This window comes from Montipora capricornis, chromosome 3 (genome assembly GCF_036669925.1).
Source record: "Montipora capricornis isolate CH-2021 chromosome 3, ASM3666992v2, whole genome shotgun sequence".
Lineage (NCBI taxonomy): Eukaryota > Metazoa > Cnidaria > Anthozoa > Scleractinia > Acroporidae > Montipora > Montipora capricornis.
In genome coordinates this window covers 70,058,641-70,077,871 of record NC_090885.1, presented here as the reverse complement: position 1 = coordinate 70,077,871, position 19,231 = coordinate 70,058,641, and the positions used below count along the sequence as shown (strand labels likewise).

Sequence of the window (19,231 nt, the reverse complement as noted above, 5' to 3'; positions counted from 1 at the left end):
CTTCTGAGCGTAATCTCAGAGGCCAGTCTTGCAACCAATTTACCTTTTCATTGAAGAAATGCCCTGAGACAGGGACAAAGAACTTCAATATTTTCTATGTAGTTCTGGCCAATACTTGTGTTCATTCCAACTTCACAAGTTGGCAAGGTGTTTTCTTTTAGACAGCTGCCTTCATGGGGGCAGTCAGGAGGTTAAGTGGCTATTGCAGAGTGGCAGCACTCTAAATGAACTGCTGCCTGGGTTCAAGGAGAAGGTTGACAACTTTCAAATAATGCTCTTAGGACATGTTACGTTTAATCTTAACGCATTGTAAATACATGTATGATTGATTGTAAAGGTGATTTCAGAAAACCCTGCCCAAATTATCTTGTTGATGAAAACTGTAGAGATTGCATGGGCAATACCCTATTGTGCAAACTGAACCAAACGTTGTGAACACTTTATGCTTCAAAAACAAATATGGAACACTCACCGTAGCCTCCGTTAGTTTCTGCAGCGCATATTCCCACACAATTTAATTGGGTTTGGATCTCATAGCCCAAAAATTCCACACAAATATGTTACACAGATCTGATGTGTCTCCTTAAATTAAATCACTATGATCTCACTTCCAAAATTCACACCGTCAAGAGTTATAAAGTGACACAGGCAAAAGACGCGATCAAACGATCGAAATGGACACTTCGCGACTCATGCACGATTTGTGCTCCCTATCTGGCGCATGCGCAGTCGTTTTTCAGCTCTGTCGGTCACCCCACGACACGTATTCATCGTGGGAATTGGTAAGATATGGACGGTGGTAGGTACAATATTTTACTCACTTTTCTCTGTTTGGTGTTTTGCAATGTGATTGTGGGTTAATTAAGTGCTTATCATCACTCATCCAGAACGCCATGAATTTAGGAGAATTCGAGAATCCGAAAATCGGCGGGTCTAAAAACACAGGCCACATTCCACAGGTCACTGTTTTACCTTTTTGAAAGTAACCCAAAACGCTCAATTTCGCTAACCGTAGGCCTAAGAACCAACCTTAGGCCTAGGGTTAGCCAAATTAGCCAAATTAGCCAAATTGAGGGTTTTGGTTACTTTCCAAAAGGTAAAACAATGACCTGCAACGAGTGACCTGTGTTTTCGACCCGCCGATCCAAAATGGCTCTTTTATATAAAGCCGTTCTGCCGGCAAAGTGCAGATTCGCTAATTGGGTAAGTGTCAGGAAGTCGTTTTCTTTCAAAACAGTATCTTAATTACCGTTCTGAAGGTTCATTCATTCGCCGTTGCCGTGGATAAAGCTAGCAGCGTTGATCTCGGATTATTAATGGCAGCAGAGCGGAATTGAAGGGTAGGGAAAGAAACAAAAAATAAATAAAACCGAAGTTTGAGGGTACGAGCATTTACTTCTTGAGATGGTTTCAATGCGCCGATTGCTATGATTGAAATACATTGTACTTTGCCCTTGGCTAGACTTTGAATCATGTCACGCGTGACCAGTTGTTTGTGAGTACATATAGATTACTTCATGGTTGGCTCGTTTGTACGATTTTTATTTTCGAGTTGTGAAGGATCGCGTAAACGAACGAGTGAGCGAAGCGAACGAGTGAGTTTAACGATCCTCCACAACGAGTGAGTAATAAAAATCATACAAACGAGCCAACCATGAAGTAGAATTAACTGATGAGAGTGCAGTGCAACGTGAAGTGCCAGACCTCCATCGCACATGAACCATGTGAGCGTCAGCCCCACTGATGGAACTGGGCCCACACAAGGACAGAGAAAAACTCTGACCAGGGTGGGAGATCTAACCCGAGGGTCGTGGGTTCATTTCCCGCCCTGGTCAGAGTTTTTCTCTGTCCTTGTGTGGGCCCAGTTCCATCAGTGGGGCTGACGCTCACATGGTTCATGTGGGATGGAGGTCTGGCACTTCACGTTGCACTGCACTCTCGTCAGTTAATTCTGTTTAAAATATAAGTGGTACACGGCCAACGTTTGTATAAACGTAACCTTTCCTTGTACAACCATGAAGTAATTTGTTTATTACATAAGTACAAGAGATCATAAAGTTAACGAGGTAAGATCTTCTGAAGTATTTTGTGGAGAAAACTAAGCAATAAAAAAAATCAAAAACTTTGAAAACCATACACCAGTAGACCGCCATGTTTGCAAATTTTACTTCTGCTGTCGGTGCACAGGCCACTCGTGCAGAAGTTCAACATAATATTAGCCAATCAAAAGGCTGATATGACAATTTTTCACTAGTGAAAACATGGTATGTCATTTTTATTTCATCATCTAAGTGTACATAAATCTCTATACTTATGTAATAAAGTCAACTCCCCGCTAACGAATACTCTCGTAAGCAGACAACTGTACTTACGGACACTTTTTTCAATTCCCCTTTTTATCTCCCAGACAAACTATGTAATTTACACATTCCTATAAGTGGACACTCTCTTGTAAGCGGACTCGGACACTTGAAAATGAAAATTGGATTTTTCTTTTGTTTACTCTCTCTCTTATGCGGACACCCCACGTATAATAATAATTATTGACTCTTGCAATGAAATTTGTCTTTAAGTTACTTCTGCGGAACAGGCAGCATTTTCTGACTGGCAAGGAAACGATCCGCTAGCCCAGGCAATTATTAAGGTCAACAATACCTTTAATAGTAGAGATGAGACTGAAGTCTCTATTGGCATAATTAGGAGGCAGACAACCATAACACGCTAATTTTGACTCCACTACCCAATCAGACACAACACAACTAACTCAATCACAACACAACTGTGTAGATACATGGGCATGTAGGGCAGCAAGCGTCACAAGACGGTTTATTTCGTTTGCCATAATTTTATGCATACAAACTCCGCTCCGACAAAACAATATGTTAACATACTTGATGGTACTAACCTACTAAAAACTTGTTACAGGAAAAGTACACTGGGCACCTGCCGGATACGAAAACCCAAAACCCTTCGAGAATGAGGGAACGTATTGTCCAAACCCTATGCAAGTGCCACTACCCTATGGAGGCTAAGGGGAAAAGTTAACAAAGAAGTAGGTGAAGAAAGCTGAACCTAGACTGATTCAAATCCTTAACGGTTCACTACTTGTACGACAAATTACCCATAATCCCCACCGGACAACTGGACCCAGTCCTCTGGTCTGTGCCGGCAAAATATCTATTTCTGCCAATTTCGTAGGCCACAACTGTCAGAAATGTCATTTTCTCCAAACTGTCATAGGACCAAGCAATACAATACAGACATTATATACTTAATTGACCACTCCCCATGGGGGCTTTTCAAGGCAAATGAAACACAATCAACCAAACGACAGAACACAACAACAACAACTGGCCGGAGGCAAACCAGTTGGCTATTTACAAGTGCAACCAAGAAGTTGAACCAGGGACCACCAGGAACAAATTCAACGAGTGGTCAGAACAGGTCTTGAAGCCAGGATACCCGGATCTCAAGGCAAGCACCCTAACCACTGGGCCACACTGCCTCCTTTTAAACTCTCTCTAGTCAAGATATTACCTTGTTTGTTAATGTTTGGATGTTTTTTTAGTTACATGTATAGATGGCAGCAATAATTCCCATTTAAGTTTTTGTTGAATATGAATAAAGAATTACAGTTATACTGTACATATCTTTTTTTTTTCACAGTGTTAACATTTAACATCAATAAAGACTTTCAGTTGCTATGTTTAGCTACCCAATAAAACATGTACAACTAACACCTAACTCTCCCGTAAGCGGACATCTATCCTATCTTTCTTTGGTGTCCGCGTATGGGAATAATTCTCGTATAAAGCGGACAGCTCAACTAACAGACACTTTTCCCAATCCCCAAGGGTATCATCTGCTTACGAGAGAGTTGCAGACTGTATTCAAATCAGCATGCCAGTTTTGAACTCTGCATTCCCTTTGATATTTCCTAGATATAATTATCAGAAATGGTTAGCTTTGAACTTTCGTCTTTTGTAACATAAACAGTGTCTGAAAGGTGAAAACTATTCAAGCATTTGATGAATTATTGTTCAGTTGTTGTACATATTTCACAGCAACTTTCAGAAAAATAATCAAGATTCCATTCAAATCTCTGAATCTCCAAGAGGAACAGAGGGTGTAAAGTGCAGGTTGCAGATTAGGGTCGCAGGTCATTGATTATACTATAACTGAAACAACCCAAACCTTTACAAAAATGCTATCCTTCAGCTTAAACATTATTTTTTAAGTTTTGTGTTGTTTCAGCTATGGTGAAACAGTGACCTGTGACCCTAAGCCACAACCTGCCGTTTACACCCTCCAAAAGAGGAATTAATTTCAATCTTGTGGATACTTGTCACATGTGTCAACATAGCTTGGCTGTAAGAGGGTATATTATAAAAGTTCTGGTACTGTGCATCGTTTCTGGGGAAACAAATCGATACAACGTAAATAGCCCCCTTAAGAGGACGTGTGGTTCCAGTAAAATACTAAACCAGAAAGATTGAAGAAATTGAAAGGGAACATCAAGTCTGACATGCCTTGTGGATTTATTGTAAAATTGCAGATTGCTCGGGACATTTTGTGCAGGCTTACACCATGTACATTGTATTACATCATTTCCGAGTTTACTTCAACTTCTTTTTCACAGCAAGTTATGGTTATTACAACGTAGTTCTACTTTTTTTGCGAATTAAGTATAGTTACTGTAATATATACTTGTAAATCACTAAATTGAGGTTGGCAGTGGTCAGTACTAACCAAAGGGTTTTTTTAAGTTTGAAATTTTCGATTTCAGGACTTATTTGAGTAGGAAAACTTGGCAATTACCGTGAAATTTTTGGGGGTATTCAAAACAATCTGAAGATTTGTGATAGCTCCTGTGTATCTGTATCATGGTATTTTTGGAGGGTTAAATTTTGGTTCAAGGATTTTTTTGGGTTTTGTTTGAAGCCATAGGGACTTTTTTAGGTTTTGATATTTGCCCCATTCGATCATTCTTGTCACTTGAAATCCGGAGTACCCCCTCAGCACCAAAACCCCTCCCCCCTTTCCCCACTGGGGCTTTCACAACAAAATTTCACTGACATTAATCCCTCAAGGGGGTTAGTATCTGTGGTACAGGAAGATCAAGCAGATCAAGCCATGAGAAAGTTCATCTGTTCGAAAGAAGTGATCCTTGCACTTAAGCAGTTGTCACTTTATAGACACCTGAAAAATTCAGGCATCTTCAACGGGATTCAAACAAATGACCTCTGCGATGCCGGTGCAATGCTCTACCAACTGAGCTATGAAGCCACACAGTTGGGAGCAAGTCAATTTGTTGGGCTTTTGTGTTGCAAAGAAAGGACCGATGAATGAAAGAAATGTACATTTTCAAGTGCGGATTGTAGGTGAAAGATAGAAGTAGATTCGAATTCTGTTGAAGCTCTATGAATTTGCAGGGCCTAAGAAGCTTTGCTTATTGTATTTGCATTATAATGTAGCATTTCACATATAAATGATTTGGATCCGAAATACTGGGACAAAATGTTTTATTTCCAAAGGGTTTGAATTGGATACAACATTTGGTCTATGTCTTTATGTGGTTTTCAGTCATTCTTACCCAGACCTTATTGATATTGAAAGTGATTGATTTTTACCTAGTTGCCTCTTTGCGGCTGAGTAATTTTGCACAACTGTTTAACATCTTGAGTTCATGATCATTGAATTACCGTATTTACCCGTGTATAAGTCGACCCCCCATGTTTGATGGCAAAAAAAGCAATTTCTTAATTTCTTTGTTAAAATCATTATGTTACTGGGACACTAATCTTGTATTCTTCGATTTCTGGAAGTGTGGATACACAAAAAACTCAGGGCCTCATTAGCGCTTAATAGTTTTGGGGTTTCGACAAAACACTGACCCCCGGTCAACTGACCCCCCTACTGACCCCCTATAAAATCAATGGGAAAATGAATGCTGCTTACTTAAGCCTCAAAAACCCTTTTTAAACAGCATTGTTCAGCAATATTTAAGTCTAAGCACCCATTTTAAAAAGGTTAGTTTTCGATTATTGTTGTGATGGCCGATTACTTCATGTAAGCTAACCTTTTTAAAATGGGTGCTTAGACTTAAATACTGTTGAACAATGCTGTTTAAAAAGGGTTGTTGAGGCTTAAGTAAGCAGTATTCATTTTCCCATTGATTTTATAGGGGGTCAGTAGGGGGTCAGTAAGGGGGTCAGTTGACCGGGGGTCAGTGTTTTGTCAAAACCCGTCAATCTTTGAAAATAACTTGCGAACAATGCGAAAATGTGCAAGGTTTAATTGCTCCTTCACTTATAATTTGTCCCATGATAAACAAAACAAAACTCATAAACCAAACAATACGAAGTTTGCAAAAGCATTTAAATCAGCCAGGTTTGTATAAAGAATAAAAAACAATCATTACCAACCAGCATTTTCATGCAACACGAGTGACGATGCTTGCACGCAAACACGAGGTATTGCGCCAAGTTACTAAGCCGTTGAACGATCGAGTTTATTTGAAGAAACAGAAATGCCTTTAATTTTAGAGCTTTCCGCCTTTGGAAAACGAAAATTTCCAGTGTCTATTTCATATTTGTGCTTGTGAGTATCTTCAACATTTAGATTTGGACAAATCCTTTTTCATTTCAACTGGAATTGCTTATATACATGTACATTCATTTTGAAGTCTTTTGTCATTCTTTTGTTCACTGCATTTGTTGTGCCCAAGACAACATTATGATGTCAATTGTGAATAAATTACTTAGCTGGAACTTTGCTCAAAATCTTTGACCCGTGTATAAGTCGAGGGCGATTTTTGGAGCTTCTTTTGAGGCCATAAAAGGTCGACTTATACACGAGTAAATACGGTAGTTGTTAATGCAGTTATTTCACATGATAATTTGATATGATTGTTAATCTTTATACATGCACTTTGTATTATTAGTCTTTAGCTTAATCACTTTTTATGAATATGTTTTATCTACTAGTGTTATGTTAAAGTGCTACTATGACAAAAAAACAATTTTTATTTTTCTTTGGATTTGAAAACTAGGTTAACTAAACAGTACAAGGAAGGGTTACGTTTTTACAAATGTTGCCGTGTAGCACTTTATATTTCAACAGACTTAATATAACTGATTAGAGTGTAATGAGAAGTGCTAGTTTTGTACCCCATATGAACCATGTGAGCATTAGCCCTACTAATGGAAATGGGCCCACACAAGGACAGAGAAAAACTCTGACCAGGGTGGGAATTGAACCCACGACCTTCGGCTTAGATCACCGCTGCTCTACCGACTGAGCTACAAGGTCAGACGGGAGCAGGCCGTGGGAACTGAAGATGCTAAATTCATGGCCAGTCAAGTGTTGAGCAATCACACTTTCATAGTAGCACTTTAATAGATTATAAAATCATAATTTTTGTTCTCATTTTAGTTATCATCTCAATTTTAGTCTCAATTTTAGTCCTCACCAAAGCTAAGTAGCTAGGGTATATACACAATAAACTGGACTTGTACTTGAACTGTATTGTATTATTTAGTTTTTTAAAATTTAGTTTAAATTGTATTATTTAGTTTTAGTGCGTACCTTAATTAATGTGTCAAACACTTTTAAAGTGAGTTTCTGGCTCGGGAGAATGGGCAACCACTCCATGTGTACTTGACGTAAAATAAAATTAATTATCTTATCTCATCTTATATTTTTGTTTTAATTTGCAGTCACAATGAACCCACAATCTCCAGTTGGATTTGTTGTAATTGGTTTTGGACGCATAGGAGCTATTCATGCTACTACTTTGATAAGAGATCCCCTAGCAAGGCTGCGATACATAGTAGATACCGAAGAAGACAAGGCAAGAGATTTTGTGGCATTGAATTTCCTTGACTCTAAGGTTGTCCCGTTATCAGCGCTGGAGACAGTGATGGATGACTCAAGTGTTGATGCAGCAGTCATATGTACTCCAACCGATTTTCATGAGGATCTTGTCTTGCGCTGTTTGAAGGCAGGAAAGGCAGTGTTTTGTGAGAAACCGATAGCAAAGACTGTAGAGGCCATTGGTAAGTTTTAAAATTCTATTGCTCATTCCATCTAAAATAAAAACCTACTGTTTAATGTTTCTGGCTCAAATTAAATATTGTGTGAGGGCTTCACCTAACCACTGACATGCAAAATATTCTGGTTCAACAAACTGATGGATTTAAGAGCCAGGGGAAAAATGATCTTCCTTTTTATGAGTTTTTTTTCAGATGATTTTGTAACGTTGCAGCTAAATTGTTTCCAAACTTTCCTAAACAGCTTGTATATAAAAAACCGGTGCAGATGTATTTCAAGTTTCTGGGATGATATTCAAAGTGCCTACAATTATGTGTAAATTTAATTGAAGTAAAAATTTAGTAACTGGTGCCTATTCGAAAGGCCTTTCAAAGTAAAGAAGAATATATCTTTACACTTTTTGAAATATTCTTTAGTTTCAGAGAGATTCAAGTTTCATGTTTCTTCTTTATGTGTAAAATTGATGTCATCTAATTCAATTGTTCCAAAATAAGACATCATAAATGCTAGAATATTTCTAGCATTATTGGAGTGGCTTTCTTCAAACATGGCACCACTGTGAAATACATCATTCATTATTACATAAAGTGGCATAATTTCATTGTGCTGCAATTTCATGGCAGCATGTTCTTTCATGGACCTAGTTTATGTAGGACTGACCTTCTCTTTTTTGCCTGATCTAAAAATCATTCTTTTAGAAAAGTTGATGTGAATTTGGCCCAATTTTGCAAAAGGCGTGAATCATTGTAGAGAGCTGACCTACAGGTGTATAAATCTCTTGTAAGTTTTAAACCCCTCAATTTTTCGGATTTTTCTTACCAAACTTCCTACTGAAGTAAGGTTGGGGGGGGGGGGGGGGTGCCGCCCTTATTTTAAATTTTTACGCATGGATTCCTATTTTTATGAATGTTTTGCTTTAGACACATATTTTGTACCCTGGCAAGTGCCTTGGTATGCCTCATCCTGGCTATGGCCCTAGAACACCCTTGCTGGTGTCATCCAGTATTTAATAATGGCAACAAGAACATTATTGACCAGTTGTCGAAGCCTGATTACAGCTAATCTGGTGTTAACTGTGGTTTAACATATCAGTTGCTACGGTAATTAACCCTTCTCAATACTACTCAGGAACAGTGTGGAAATCAAATTGGGAGAGGATTTTGTTGTTACTTTATTGAGTTTCACAACCTATTGTAGGTTTTGAGGGTTACCTCCAACATTATTGATCAAGTGTTCCCATTCAAGGCCAGTCCACAACACTGGGAATTCAGCCCCCTAGACTTTGCAAGCATTGTGTGCTCTTTAGCATCCTGCGTTAGTAACGTCAAGGGTTGTGAGACGGCCTACGGTTTGTAGTCCTTAGCTGAGAAGACTTGAAAGTCAGACCATTTTGCAGGTGTTAGGTGTACAAAAGCTGCACTTTCTCCTCAGTTATTTTAGGACCATGTGTGTTCTGGTCCGGCTGGGGTTCAAACCCGCAACCTCCAGCACAGTAGTCCATTTCTCCAACCTGAGCGTATTTTTGTTTTGGTAAGAACTATCAGCTGACATCTTGGATAGCGACACTGACAGAGGCCCGAGGGGAGTCAAGAAAATTGCATTCAGTGAGAGGAGGACAGTATGAAATGGTAGTCCCTATCCTCTACCGGCTGTGTGCTTTCAAAATGGCCGCCCATTACGAAAGGTGGACCTTGAACAAGCATCTGCCTCCCAAAAAACATGTGCTCTGCAGGCTAACCTCGTTCCCAGGGTCTCTCTTACAGTGGAGGCAGAGAAGAGAGACCCTGGGAACGAGGCTGCCATTTCTCAACCAACTGAGCAAACCAGCTGGTGGTAAGGAACCAGAACATAGAACAAATATGTGGGAGAAAATATATGAAACTCGTATATATTAGAAGAACTGTGGATACTCTGAAACAGTTTTTTAAGTTAAAGATCCCGCTATGATGACAAGCGACAACGGAACGCAGAGGGTAGGAGCTCAAAGGGAACTCCGCAAGATGATTGAAGGATGGGACATTGCAACACTTCAAAAATATTGTGCCGATAAAGGAATGCAGTGGAAGTTTACAACCCTAGGTGCACCACACCAGAATGGTTGCGCAGAGGCTCTTGTAAAAAGTTGCAAGACCGCTATAAAGAAAGCAGTGGGAAATCACACCTTGACGCCTTTTGAATTGTATACGTGTCTTTTAGAAGTTGCTAACCTAGTCAATCAACTTCCGATTGGTCGAGTTCCAAATGATCCAGACGATGGAGCTTATTTATGTCCGAACGATATGCTGTTAGGTAGAGCGTCTTCTCAAGTTCCGCAGGGCCCGTTCAATGAGACAAGGAACCCAAGGAAAAGAGTAGATTTCATCCAGCAGATTGTGGACTCCTTCTGGAGAAGGTGGACAAGAGATGTGTTCCCCTTGTTAGTGCCACGGAGGAGGTGGAACGTAGACAGACGTAACGTTTGTGTTGACGACTTTGTCATGGTACAAGATTCGAATGCATTGAGAGCAAAATGGATTACCGGAGGGGTAATAGAAGTGTACCCCGGGCAGGACGGAAAAGTCAGGAACGTGAAAGTAAAAACACCAACTGGCGAATATTCAAGACCTATCACGAAGATAGCAGTAGTGCAACCAGCCGAAGGCTTTGAGTAAGATGAAGAACGCTTCCTTCATCGGGGCGGAGGAAATGTTACAGCGGTAGAACTGATTAAATTAGTACCGGAAACGTATAAACCTTTGATTGACATTTTAAGAGAATTCATTTGAGTTACTAAGGCTTAAGTTTCAGATCAGTTAATAGCACGTGTTTGAAAGGATATGAGTCAGTCGCTAACCAGTTTCAGTAGTTTCAGTCAACCAGTTTCAGCAGTTTTAAACCGTCGAGTTGTTCAGTTTCAAGAGTTCGTAGTTTACGAAAACCCGCCACAGAAGTAAGTTTAGTTCACTCTTTTATTTTGATTCTTTTCTGTTCATTTGCTTAGAGATTTCGCTTATTCAAATATCTCAGTGATTGTTATGTAATTTTGTTCATTTCAGATCGAATAATTATCATAGTGAATAAAACATTGATTATACGATACACGGTTTCTTCCGTAAACTTTCAAACCGTCGATACTCCAACTGTCCAATCACTGTAGTTAATGACACAACTTTAAGGGTTTATAAAGAAGTCTGAAAAAGATCAAGGAGAGAATGGGAATTAAACCCATTACTCTGAGATTGTGCTGCACACTGCGGCAGTACTGACCTATCAAGCCATTTAGGAGCAGGGACCGGTTTCTGAAAGGTGCAATAACCAGGGATGAATGTGCCTTTTCCAGCACATTTATCCCTGGAATGGAGTTACACGTGTCAGGAACCAGCCCCTGATCAATTGCGAGTTCCTTTCCAGGGTTTGTGCTACCCCTTGAAGTCCTTGAAAAGCCCTGGAATTTAATTTTGGACTTCAAGGGCACTTGAAAAGCCTTTGAAAAAAAAAAGATTTTGTGGAAAACTGCTTAGAACTCCTTACATTTTTGCTTGGGTGAAACTTGTTGAGATTGCATCATGCTAAGTTAAAGAGACATTTCAAAAATTGAGCCTCAAATTGACTATTGGGGAAACATTAAAACCAAAAATTAAAATGCCTGTGGGTACACTTATAAACAGGATGTGGCAAGGAATATCAATTTATGGCATAGAAATCTTCTTCCAAAGACTCCTTGAAAACTCAATTTCTGGTTCTTGAAAATTCCTTGAATACTCCTGGATTTCATAGACAAAATCCAGCACAAACCCTGCCTTTCATTTCCAGTCAAGAGTTGAAGAAAATGATGAAAGCCGAGTATATGAAAGTCATGTATACTGGAAATGCATCTGAAACATTCTTCTAAGCGAAAGTACATTGCAGACAATTTCATGACATAAACATAAATGTCATGACATCATAACAACATCGTAACGTGTGATGCATGCATGACCATCTATTTGCCAACATGCGTGTTAAGCATGAGAAGTAGAGACCTAGCCAAAGAATGCATGGGCCGGTTTTTTAACATTCCACGTAGTTAATGAACATTGTGTATTACTGATTTAGACCATCTGTTTTTCTGTCCACAAATAAATACTTCTTTGGAGATTTTAGTAGTAAACGGTACTTGCTTATCTGTTTATTTTCAGAGCGGTGTTACAACCATGCTATGAAACATAACATTCCGTTATTTTGTGGCTTCAATCGCCGATTTGATCCCACAATATCACATGTGGCCGACAGAGTGAAAAGTGGCGACATTGGAAAAATCCACGTTATCAAGACAACAAGCCGTGACTTCCCCATGCCCTCCATAAGTTATTTAAAGATTTCAGGGGGGATCTTTCATGACTGTTGTGTACATGATGTAGACACAATATGCTGGATCTTGGGTGAGTCACCCCATACAGTGTTCTGCCTTGCCCATGCCTTTCATTCGGAAGTGGACGAGATAAACGATGTGGATACAGTGGTGGTAGTCATGAAATTCCCCAGTGGTGCTATGGGGCAGATAGATTTGTCCCGCCATGCTGTGTATGGTTACGATCAACGCATTGAGGTGTTTGGGGCAGGTGGTATGGTAACTAGCGACAATGTCCCTGCTTTCAACTCCAAAATTTTGAAGACCAGCGGAAACTCACAAGCCTCTCTAAAGTATTCCTTCTCAGAAAGATATGCTGACAGCTATATGGTGGAAATGGGCCATTTCATTAATGTTGTTAGAAAAAAAGAAAATTTGCTTGTTTCCAAAGATGACGTGCTTCGATCATGGCATGTTGTTGATGCCATTAAGCGATCATATTGTAGTGGAAAACCAGTGACTTTAACATAGATTTTTTGTGTGAACAGTGGGTGATGGTAGTCCCTGAATTTCTATATTACAGTAACTATTGTCGTGGCTTCAATACAGCGTCACCGTGATATATTTTTTACATTAAGGCAATATACTATTAATAATAATAATAACCTTTATTTAAAGAGGGTAACACCTATTACTATAAAAGTATTCTCCCTAGTGGCCCTCTAAAAACAAAAACAGTGAACAGAAATTACAGCAATTAAGATAAAAGCCTATAGATAAGTAAAATGGAGAATCTATTTACAAAGATATTTACAATGATATTTAAAAAAAAAAAATTTTAAAATCAGAATAGCTTTTTAACTTTAAAATTATCCACCGTATAAATTAGGGCAGTGTTATTAATTTGCGTAGATTTCATGGAGTTAAAAGAAGCCGTTGGGTTTAAGTTAAGAGCATTGAGGTCTTTTATGGTGGAATAAAAGAATGTTCTTCTCATTGCTTCGGTTCTTGGTTTCGGTAAACGGGATGATGTTTTAGCTCTTGTGGGATAATTGTGCTCAAAACGAAAGTTGTCCAAAATTGCAGTAAGGTATTCTGGTGCTCTTCCATCAATAACTTTCTTTAAAAGACCGAGTTTCTTGATCTTAAACATTTGATCGATTGGCAGCCACTTAAGCTTTTGAAAATTATCAAAAGATCGTGCATCCCAAGGACTGTCCAAAATTAATCGAGCGCAGCGTTTTTGAAGTTTAAACAATTGGTCTAGGTTGGTTTGGCTACAGTTGCTCCAAACAGTACAACAATACATAAAGAGTGGTTTGATACTTGCATTGTAGAGAAGCAATCGATATTTGGTGGGGAGATATCTCCGAGCTCTTCCTAAAATTGCAATTCTTTGAAGCAGTTTCTGGCGCAGTATGTCAATATGTTCGTTCCAGGTGAGATGGCTAGCGATGTATACTCCTAAGACACCTTCTGACTCAACCTTAGAGAGTTGCATGCCGTCAACTGAAAGATCGAGAGTTTGTTTTGGTGAATTTGCAATTTTCTGTCTGGTTGAAATTATACTGTATTTTGTCTTTGCTGGATGCATTTTCATTTTATTTTCCTTCGCCCACTTCGATACTGCGTCAATGTCAGGTCTAATTTTCTCCTCGACCTCAGCTAAGGTAGGCGCACATGCATAAAGGGTCGAGTCATCGGCATAAATCCCAATGTTATTCTTCAGTACTAAAGGCAGATCGTTTATGAAGAGCAGAAAAAGGGCAGGACCAAGAATATTGAGCGGTTCAGAGAGTTTACCGTCGACACATACCTTCTGATACCTTCCGCTGAGGTAACTTTCGAACCATTTGAGGGAGTTGCTGTTCAAGCCATAAATCTGAAGTTTCTTCAGCAGCAGTTTATGGTCTACAACGTCGAAGGCTTTGCGTAAATCGATCATAACAACACCTGTAAAAAGGCCTTTATCCATTGCCTCCAGCCATTCATCTGTGATTTTTACAAGGATGGTTTCGCAGGAGTGGTTAGCTCTAAAACCCGATTGACATTTGTACAGTAAATTGTGAGTAGTAAGAAAAGCATTGAAGTGATTAAAAACATGTTTCTCGAGAATCTTTGAAATGGGCGTGGAGGACCGATATAGGTATGTAATTTACTCCCCTGTTCGTAAATCGGAGTGACACGAGCCAGTTTGAGCTGAGCTGGGCAGATACTGTTAATTATGCTGCAGTTTATTACTTTTGCTAGACTAGGAGCAATTGCAGGAGCGATTAATTTTAACAACAAGGGGCTGATTCCATCAAGTCCGGTTGCAACATTTGATGGGAGAGATTTGATGGTCTCTAAAACTTCGCGATCTGAAATTGTGGGTATGCTGAAATCTGCACAGTTGTCAGCTTTGTTACGTTTTACGAAATCCACCAAACTAGTTAGATCGGGTTTAGTATTGATGGTTTTATCAATGATATTATCAGCAATAGAGATGAAATGCTCGTTGAATACGTTGGATATTTCTTCCGGGGTAGTATAGCTCGTTCCGTCTTTGGTTACAGAGTTTATTGGACTCAAGTGTCTCACACTAGTAGGGAAAATGCTCTCCAAGGTCTTCCATAGGATTCTGGAGTTCAATTTGCTGTTGTCTATTTCATTGATAACCGCTTCTTTTTTGGCTTTTTCAATAAGTCGAACTACTTTGTTTCTAGCAGCATTGAAAGACACTTTTTGGATTCGACTTTTTTCCAGCTCTTTCTTGAGCCGATCGCGCTCTTTGATAGCTCTGAGAATTTGATCTGAAAGCCATGATGGTTTCTTCATAGATTTAACTCTGACTGATTTAAGTGGAGCGTGTCGATCTACCACATCGAGTACAAGGGCTTCCCAAGTTGCTAACATTTCATCTGGGTCATTGTCAAAGGTGTCAAGGACGGTCCAAGGTACTTCATTTAAATCTTTAATGAGGCTATCAGCATTCAATTTCTTTAAAGGGCGGTATGTGACAGTGAAGTGCGCTTTCTTGGTGGATTTCAAATTTGCATTTTGTTTGCGAACCAAAATAGTAGGATTGTGATCGCTGAGTACAAATGATGGTGATGTTATACTTAAGACGTGCTCAGGATGAGAGCAATAATGGTGATCAATAAGAGTACTAGAATTTTCTGTGATGCGAGTTGGAGTTATAACCATTTGCTGAAAACCTTGATTTTCCATTAAATGAAGTATTTGCTTTGATTCACTTGTAGATTTCTTGATCAGATCAACGTTAAAATCGCCAACGATGTGAACTTCTTTGTTTTCAGCGACAATAGAGTCCACAATATTTGCGAGGCCATCGAAGAAAGAGACAGTAGAATCTGGGGGACGATAGAAGCAAGAAAGTAGTATCGGAGCACATTTGAATTGCTTGAATTCTATACTGATTGCAGTTTTGTCTTTGTCTCTTCAGATGATCGCGATGGGGTTGGGGATTTATCACATTTTCTATACATTATTCACGTAGTGAACTCCAAACCACTCTCTCTGGCCCTTAGGAGGCATCAGACCACGAAGGTTTTTGGGGTACCCCCCCCCCCATCCCTCTCAAATGGTCGTATGACCTTACATGTCGCCCCCCCCCCCCCCCCCCCTCATCCCCTGTCATCAGGTCGTATGACCTTACAAGTCAGGCCATAAAAATGTTGGGGTACCTCCCCATCCCCTTGTCCTCAGGTCGTATGACCTTACAAGTCAGGCCATACATACCGAGCGAATGAGGTGCTTTGTGTTCACGTGCTGGAAAGGTCACCCAAGGTCCGTACTTTTTTGATCACGTGTCCTCTTGAACCTTCTAAAAGACGGCGCGTTGTAGCTTTCCGTTCATTTGCTTGTGATGTATGGCCTGACTTGTAAGGTCATACGACCTGAGGACAAGGGAATGGGGGGGGGGGGTCTGATGCCTCCTAAGGGCCAGAGAGAGTGGTTTGGAGTTCACTACGTTGTGGAAGATTTGGATCAATAAAGACCAGACACACGGAAGTCCAGAACTTGGCTTTTTTAATGTTTGTAACAACAACAACAACAACAACGTCAGTCAGCCATTACAGACTTTTACAATTTGAGTTTTTGTTTGGCTTGCATGATTCTCTTCACGATGGCTTCGGTCCAGGTTTTCTTGCCAGGGAGATGGATGATGGCCTTCACCATTTTTGCATCGCCTTTCCATTTGTCTTGTAAATTCTTGACCTGGGAATAATCGATGTCATGTTGTTTGGCAATCTTGTCCAGCCGATCGATGCCCGGATCGCCACGCTTGAGTCTCTTTTTCAAATGCGTGCCGGGTCCCATGTACTGGTGCATCCATACAGTCTGGGTGGATATGGCGAAGGAAGTCAGAAGAGAATCGCATCAAAATACACAGTAGCACAAACAACCTTGTTTGTAAACATAAAAAATCGTTCAGTAGTCATCATCATTTTGTTCTTCTTCATCTTGCGTTGGGATGGGACGCGGTTGGAACATCCTGTTCAATAAAAATTTCCGTGTCTACACAGCTGCATCTGTAGCCTCTTCAACATCCATCGAATCCTCCTCCATGAAACGATGTCGGGTTTTCATAACGTCTTTATGCACGGGGTCATGCTTTAGACGTTCAAACCACTGGAGATAGTGCAGTACTGCACTCGCAACTCTCTTCTGTAAACGGGTAACAGGGCATTAAAAGCTTTGGCCTCAGCTATCGTTTCAGAGAGCCCCTCCTTCAAGAACTTGTTGACCTTTTTGTCATAGGTTGAACTCAGTGACTCCTCCACCTCTTGGCGCAGAGTTTCCCAGGGATCTTGGTCATCTATTTCCCTGTCACTAACGTCTTCATCCTCACACTCGATGACCATATCCGAGTCCGAGTCCGAGTCTTTTTCTTCCTCTTCATCTTGGTTTCGGTCCTCATCTTCTTCACTTCTCTCTTCCGAGGCAGCATAGGGTGGTACTTCCTCAAATATGTCCTCCATTGTTGTGTCTCCCACAGGCTCCTGGTCTATTCGTTTCAAACAACATCGCCTCTCGTGACGCGTACGGTCTCTGTTATAAGCTCGACTAAACGGTTTGTGGCAGTAGCGGCAGAGATGTGCCATACACTTACCCAAAGGGATTACTCCAAATGAGCATCGCGAGTTTGACGTCTGCTTTTATACCCACTGTTAGTCATGGGGGCGAGTGACTCAGAATGAGTTACTCATCAGCCCTTGGAGTTACTCCCCCAAAATACTCATTGTGAGTGACGGTGGGAGTGACTCAGAATGAGGTAATCACCAGCCCTTGGAGTGACTCCCCCCAAAATGAGTAAGGTAAACACTGAGGGTAAGAGTGAGAAATCCTAGGTGTAGCCTAGGATTTGAGTGACGGGGCGAGTGACTCAGAATGAGCTACTCATCAGCCCTTGGAGTGACTCCCCCCAAAATGAGTAGGGTGAGAGATCCTAGGTGTAGCCTAGGTTTACTCTTGCGCGAACCAATAAAAGGGTGAAGCGGCCGCAAAGATCATCATAAAGGAGAAGCCACCGAGGAGGACAACGTGGTCTGATTGAGCTCCGGTTGCTTTTGACGGTTGACTTAGTGAAGTGCATGCCATCTACCAAAGAGTGTATCCACAAGACATGGAGGCCACACTCGCAGCACTGATTCAAGAGATCGAAAGGTTGAAGCGACAAGTGAGAATCCAGAAAGGGAACAAGCGCGAGCAACTCAAACGATGGCGAACCAAAAACCCGGACAAGGTTAAGGAGCAAAAGTAGAGATGGAAGGACAAGACCCGACAAAAAGTGAGAGACCAAAAGAGAGAAGGAGAAACAACCATGACACAACCTCCGCTCGTGACAACGCCAACCTATAACGAAGAAACTGAGTAGGGACACTAAGGAACTGAGGTGACTTTAAGGAGACTCTACTCGGATGTGATCGGTGGGATGAGTGTGTTTTTTCATTGGCCGGCCACATCCAAATCAGTCTTTACCATAATGATAATACACTAGGGTGCATGTGCGGGGCACCATCTTGTACATAGTGTGACATTATTTTGTGCTTTTTTCTTGTACTTACTCCTTTATGATTCTAGTTATTAAACCGTTTGATTCGGAAAGAAACTATCCTGTCTTGTTTTTTTCTGGCCGTGGGGGGCTTGGGTCTCTGTAATACCCCCAATTCGAATTTCCTATAAGGTGACGCAAAACACCCCAACCTGTTTCCTGAGGTTCCTGCCTGTGACGTCATGATTTGAATGTCCCCCTCCCGCCCAAATTGGAATCGACCAATCAGAACGCTCCATTTCCAACCGTCAAAAGCGCCCTGAAGGGTCCTGTAAGGCCTCCTGTCGGTTGTACTTCTTGAGACAACTCAAGAGATCACAGGTTACGCATGAGGAGTTAATGCTTTTTTACATCACTTGCATTCGTTCCATCCTCGAATATGCATGTCCCGTGTTCCATCGCGCCCTCCCGGGCTACCTCAGCGAGGACCTGGAGAGACTGCAAAAACGTGCATTGCGAATTATTTACCCCGGTATGTCATACAATCAGGCCCTAGAATTTTCAGGTTTGCCAACCCTCTTTAAAAGGAGAGAAGAGATTTCATCAAAGCTTTTTAATGAAGTCGTGGGTGATTCCGGGCACACTCTTCACAAACTTCTTCCTCCCAAGAACCCACCAAATTACTTTCTAAGGAAGAATCGGGATTTTGCCTTACCTTTGTGCAAGACTGATCGATGCAAAAGATCTTTCATTTTTAGTCACGTTTTCAGCGCTTAGTAGTGCTTAATTAGTTAATTATAGTAGCAATTTTATTCTTTTTTCCCTTTTATTTGTTATATTCTATATAATTTTTTATTGTAATGTCTTTATTG

General features: G+C 40.5%; 1 protein-coding gene across 4 annotated transcripts; it reads left to right on the top strand.

The window, feature by feature from the left end:
• The first annotated feature begins 718 nt into the window (after positions 1 to 718).
• LOC138043856 (myo-inositol 2-dehydrogenase-like) lies at positions 719 to 13,357 on the top strand. 4 transcript variants are annotated; one of them, XM_068890345.1, is made up of 4 exons: positions 758 to 799; positions 2,926 to 3,052; positions 7,719 to 8,057; positions 12,210 to 13,357. In XM_068890345.1, exons 3-4 carry the CDS (start codon positions 7,724 to 7,726, stop codon positions 12,890 to 12,892), a joined length of 1,017 nt encoding a protein of 338 aa, XP_068746446.1. In that variant the 5' UTR covers positions 758 to 799; positions 2,926 to 3,052; positions 7,719 to 7,723; the 3' UTR covers positions 12,893 to 13,357. The 4 variants fall into 4 exon arrangements, with proteins under 4 accessions (XP_068746444.1, XP_068746446.1, XP_068746445.1 ...); XM_068890343.1 differs by lacking the exon at positions 2,926 to 3,052 and having other exon boundaries at positions 719 to 799; XM_068890344.1 differs by lacking the exon at positions 758 to 799 and having other exon boundaries at positions 1,962 to 3,052.
• The last annotated feature ends 5,874 nt before the right edge of the window (positions 13,358 to 19,231 follow it).

Bases quoted from the DNA above. Each gene is read 5' to 3' on its own strand.
- LOC138043856 (XM_068890342.1), top strand. From the start codon at position 6,324: ATGATAAACAAAACAAAACTCATAAACCAAACAATACGAAGTTTGCAA. The intron at 6,391-7,718 runs GTTTGTATAAAG...TTTAATTTGCAG, and splicing joins AAAGCATTTAAATCAGCCAG to TCACAATGAACCCACAATCT. The intron at 8,058-12,209 runs GTAAGTTTTAAA...GTTTATTTTCAG, and splicing joins AAAGACTGTAGAGGCCATTG to AGCGGTGTTACAACCATGCT.